At 46.0% G+C, this 5,390-nt stretch overlaps 1 protein-coding gene across 1 annotated transcript; it reads left to right on the top strand.

The window, feature by feature from the left end:
* Positions 1–1,787: 1,787 nt before the first annotated feature.
* Positions 1,788–3,727, top strand: LOC100383761 (Amidohydrolase family). The gene is made up of 8 exons (NM_001176396.2): positions 1,788–1,959; positions 2,035–2,142; positions 2,232–2,327; positions 2,425–2,523; positions 2,651–2,725; positions 2,867–2,998; positions 3,092–3,207; positions 3,289–3,727. The coding sequence occupies exons 1-8, from the start codon at positions 1,885–1,887 to the stop codon at positions 3,461–3,463; spliced, it is 876 nt and encodes a 291-aa protein (NP_001169867.1). The 5' UTR covers positions 1,788–1,884; the 3' UTR covers positions 3,464–3,727.
* Positions 3,728–5,390: the final 1,663 nt, after the last annotated feature.

Below are 5,390 nucleotides of genomic sequence, written 5' to 3'. Positions count from 1 at the left end.
CGCGGGACCGCTTCGCCGACATGGTGCTGGCCAACGGCACCATCTACACCGCGGACCCCGCCCGACCCTTCGCCGACGCCATGTCCGTCCGCGGCGGCCGCGTGCTCCGCGTCGGGACCTACGAGTCCGTCAAGGTCGCGTCGACGTTTCGCTCTGCCCCTTCCTCCATCTGATACCCTGCCCTGTATGCTGTGTGTTGCTTGCAGGAGCTCAAGGGCCCTCGCACTCGTGAGCTGAATCTCAGTGGGAACGTGGTGCTGCCGGGGTTCATCGACTCCCATGTTCACTTCATAGACGGTGGATTGCAGGTAGGACTACTACTACTAGTTAGAAATTGGCATGATCGACAGGTTACTACTGTACACTACTGCTACAATTATGTTGCAGTATGTAAACTGTTTTTCAGCATGCGCTAGCTTCCTAATGCTACTCTCTGATACTCTGCAGCTAGCGAGGGTGCCACTTCGTGGGGTCAGAAGCAAAGATGACTTGGTTGCCAGGGTCAAGGAAGCTGTCAGAGGTAGTGTGCTAGTATTTTGTTCCAATGCATTTTCCTGCCACAAACTACTGCTGTGATGCAAAGACAGGTTCGGTTACCTATGCCCAAATTCAGTTCTGAATCATCTCATTCTGTGTAGTAACAATATCCAAATAAACAAGAGTAGATTCTTTGTCAGAGTTATGCTCTGCTTGGTGTTCTCCAATTCTACGTTTGAATAGACACTATGCAATATGTTCTGCTTGGGTATGGCAATCTATTCGAATGCCCGTTTCTGTATATCATGCTCCCAACATAAGTTTGGTTAGTATCTAACTGCTTCTGTTTTATCAAGTTAACGGGTTAGTGTTGCCAAAAGCTTTCTACCAATATTACTAAGATCTATTTTCCTAACAGATAAGCAACCTGGGCAGTGGATCTTGGGCGGAGGTTGGAATGATGATTTTGGGGGAGATGGTCTCCCGGCTGCTGTTTGGCTGGATGATATCTCACCTGATAATCCAGTGTGTTTTCAAACTTGTTCTTTGTACCGTGTTTTTTGAGAATCCATGATAACAGGGATAGCAAGTGACTTGTTTCGAATGCAGGTCTGGCTCTCTCGCATGGATGGTCATATGGGAGTAGCCAACTCATTAGCTATGAAGATTGCTGGGATTGACAAAAACACAAACGATCCAATTGGTGGAACTATCATACGAACAACTGAAGGAGGTAACACAACTAATTAACATGGGTCTTAGCCCTCTGATTGTAACTTAATCAGTGAAGTGCACTTGAACCAAACTCAATCACTTCAGTGAGCATTTGAAAGCTATTTACTTTTAAACATAGATATGTTCTCGATGTAAAAATAAATCAAGAAACTTGAAAGCAAACTGCATGGTAGCTCATCCGTTGATCTAATAAGTAGCTACAATGATCAGAAGGACCTAATCATAAGCTTTGTATACAGTTTGTAACAATATTCTTGTACTTTATGCCTTATGGTACTGCAAAGGTTCATTGAATCTTGTGGTTAGGAATGACCAACTATCTGGCCTCTGTTATTACTTGTAGAGCCTACTGGTCTTCTAGTTAATACTGCTATGAAACCCATATTTGATGTCATTCAAAATGTTTCTAACCATGAAAGAAGAGAGGCTCTTCTTAGAGCAAGTAGACATGCCCTAATGAGGGGAGTGACTACTGTTGTTGATGTTGGAAGTTACTTCCCTGGGGCCTCAGCTGAGAAAACGTGGCAAGATTTTGCAGGTATTCTGTAATACCTTCGCTTGCATTGCATGGACAAGAATTAGAAGGATTCACTTGTCTTGTTTTTATCTATGACCTTATTTGTACTCCTGGCATACTGACACAAGTATTGATACCACTACAGAAATCTATAAATGGGCTCACTCTATGGAAAAATGATTTTGAGAGTATGCTTATTCTTCCCAATGCCCACATGGTCTCGTGTTTCCGTAAGTTTGCTTCTGGAAGTGTGACTACCTCTTCTGTGTTATTTGTTTAATTTATGTTACATTTGTTGCTTTTAGGATCTTATTAGTGAACATGGTCGATCGCTAAGTCAGTGGATCCATCTAGGTGGTGTTAAAGCTTTCCTTGATGGGTCTCTGGGTTCTTCAAGCGCGTTGTTCCATGAGGTTAATAGTTTATCCATCCTTCTTGTAGGCTTGTAGTAGCCTTTAAACTTCTTTTTATTTTGTTTTAAGTTGCTGAATGATCTTTACAGCCTTATGAGGGTGATCCGGATAATTATGGTCTCCAAATGACAGATTTAGACAGCCTACTTAATAGAACACTAGAATCTGACAAATCTGGACTCCAGGTAGACATTTTTCATTTTGATATACTCTCTATCCTTCAGTTTCAATTTAAATATCGTTATTTTAGATTTTTTTTTAAAAAAATGTTCTTTTCTTCAGGTTGCCATACATGCAATTGGGGATAAAGCTAATGACATACTACTGGATATGGTTGACAAGATTGTTGATTTAAATGGAGCGAAGGACCGTAGATTCCGGGTATGCTCTATAGCTACTTCAGAATTGTTTCTTTCCCTCGGACTATGCTTAGTATTTATTTGTTTATCTTGGAACAGACTCACTCTGTTTAGTAGAATCTGAATTGAATATCTGCATTTGGAATCAGATCGAACATGCCCAACATCTGGCTCCAGGTGCAGCAAACCGCTTTGGCAAGCATGGTACCATTGCATCCGTGCAGGTCAACTATTCTGTTCCATTGCTACTGTATATTCGTCTTTATGCTTTGCAGAGCAGATTGTGAATTGAAATGTCCCGCTTCTGAATTCCTTTTTTATAAAAAAAACTTCCAGTTCTGAAGTATCTGCTTTACTGTTGACAGCCAGATCATCTACTAGATGATGCCGACCATGCTTGGAGCAAGATTGGGGTGGAAAGGTCTGAGCGAAGCTCCTACACATTTCGATCACTGTTAGATGGCGGTGCGCAGCTAGCTTTTGGTTCTGACTGGCCTGTACGATAATTCTGCAGATGCTTCCAGTAACCAAACTCTGTTTTTAGTTGCCGTAATATTCAGCCACCTGGTATACTGTTACTGTTTTTTCAGATTTCAGACATCAACCCCTTGCAAGCTATCCGATCCGCAGTGTTCCGCAAGCCTCCTGGATGGGAGGTCCCCTGGATCCCTGCGGAGCGCTTGACCCTGGATGAATCACTGAAAGCGTAAGTCTCTAACCCGTGCGTTGCAACGCCAAGCTCTTCAGATCGTTCCCCCCTGCTGATGAATCGTCCTCGAACACACAGGCACACGATGTCTGCTGCCTACGCCTGCTTCCTGGACCACGCCGTGGGCAGCCTTTCTGAAGGGAAATACGCCGATTTTGTGGTGGTACCTTCTACATCGTGGGACGAATTCTCCAGCGATTTGCCGGGGCATGTCCTGGCGACGTACGTGAGCGGCAGGCAAGCTTATCCATGACAGATAGCAGTTGTGTAAGTGTTGGAGACCAAAAAGAGCAGCGCGGACAGTCCGGCCCTGAGGCCGGAAGGCCGGACGATCCGCGGTCCGGACAGTCCGCGGTGATGGCGCGGACGGTCTGCGCGTGCGCAGAGTCAGTTAGGATTTCTAGTTTCTCGCGGGATTTGTTACCTAAAACCGCGGGATTAACTCGGAAATCTGTTGGAAGCGGATCCAGACCTCCCCTTTATATCGATGAAGGGCTACGGCCGATTGAACTCCCCAACAATCGAACAAATCAAGTCTATTTCTCGTTTTTACCTTACGCATTAGGAATAGTTCTAGTCTAGTTCTAGTTTAGCCTCTCAATCTCCAAATTCTTCGCCTCTCTTCGACTCTACGTCGATTAGAGGAGTCTAGGTCGGCCTGCCGTGCCTAGACAACACCTAGGATCTCTTCTCCCCGACGGGGTCCCTCCCGGGAGCGAGATCCAGGCGCCGCCGGCGACCTTCGCCACCCCTGCGCACGCGCAGACCGTCCGGCCGTCAGGCAGGGAACCTTTGCCCCTGCTCCAGGTCGCGGACCGTCCGCGCCTGTGCAGAGAGCACCGCCGCCGGTTCTTGTTGAGTGTTTGGCGCCCGAAAAAGGTGTCAACATACTTTTGGCGACTCTGCTGGGGAAGGTGTTTAGATCTACTAAAAATCAGGCCCTCAAATGGCCGGTTCTAAAGATCACACCGATATCTCCCCGGACAATTGTAGGATTACGGGGAGGCTACGCTAGCGCAAAACAAAAATTTTCATCCCCATAATACCAAGAACTACTGCGGTTATAGGTCATGGAATTACCACTAGACGCGCAGAGCAGCGGAAGACGTCTCGATGTAGACGAACGCGTCGAGCAGTGTCGTGCAGTCGCCGGCGTCCTTCACGTCCTCGCACGGTTCGCCTAAGTGCTCCAGATGTAGCACCTCCGAGGTATCCACACGTACAGGGAGAAAGCGCCGCGTACCGAACTGCTAGGTTCGCGACGGCGGCTTGGCGAGGGCGAGAGGTGGGCGGCGGCTGTTAGTTCGCTGGTGGCGAATTAGGTTATTCTTAACCGCGCCCCCGCCCCTCATTATATAGGCGTTATGGTGGGCTTCTGACGCCGAGGCCCATCATTAACCCTAAAGCCCAGTCTAATTTCGGATCTAATCCGAATTAGGCTTCCTTCCCCTTAAGTGTGTGACCCTATAGGTTCACGTACAAATAGACATAGCCCGAGTACTCTTACTTGGCCCAATAATTGACAGCGGCCTCTAGCAAGACATGTCAACTCCTATGTGTACGTAAAGATCATATCAGACGAACCATTGCGACATTAAGTACATGTTGTTCCCTTTGTCTCACGATATTTGGTCTGGCTCTAAGCTGACCTCTCTTTCTCGATACTGTGAATTGGAATCCTTTCAATGGTTAACTCTTAACCCTAGCACGGCCATGCATTTCTTGATCCAATCACTCGAGGGGCCCAGAGATATCTCTCTCACAAAGAGAGGGACAAATTCCATCTTGACTGACCATGCCTCATAGCATGCTTCCTGACAAACCCAAAACTACCTTTATAACTACCCAGTTACGGGATAGCGTTTGATAGTCCCTAAGTAAGTCAATTCACATCTTGAGAACATGCGACAATCTCAGGTCTAAGGATACAGTATTCATGTTGCAAGAAGAGAACTATATTACAATATCTCACGTTGGGTCGGTCCAGCCTCATGTCATACATGCGCCCATATTATTAATTTAACATCTCCATGTTCATGACTTGTGAAATGTAGTCATCAACTAATACATGTGCTAGTCATCGACTCTGACTAGGGACATCATTTAGAATAACCATATAAGTAAAGAATCTCACAAACAATTCACATAATTGCTAATCAATACAAGGTGCCTTCCATGGA

This window comes from Zea mays, chromosome 3 (genome assembly GCF_902167145.1).
Source record: "Zea mays cultivar B73 chromosome 3, Zm-B73-REFERENCE-NAM-5.0, whole genome shotgun sequence".
Classification (NCBI taxonomy): Eukaryota; Viridiplantae; Streptophyta; class Magnoliopsida; order Poales; family Poaceae; genus Zea; species Zea mays.
Note: the sequence above shows the minus strand (reverse complement) of the source record. Positions and strands in the feature narration are given on the sequence as shown.

What these genes read in the sequence shown, in the direction of transcription:
- LOC100383761 (NM_001176396.2), top strand. Translation starts at nt 1,885, where the DNA reads ATGGGCTCACTCTATGGAAAAATGATTTTGAGAGTATGCTTATTCTTC. An exon ending in CAAGCGCGTTGTTCCATGAG is followed by an intron (nt 2,143 to 2,231) that starts GTTAATAGTTTA and finishes TGATCTTTACAG; the next exon opens with CCTTATGAGGGTGATCCGGA. An exon ending in CTGGATGAATCACTGAAAGC is followed by an intron (nt 3,208 to 3,288) that starts GTAAGTCTCTAA and finishes TCGAACACACAG; the next exon opens with GCACACGATGTCTGCTGCCT.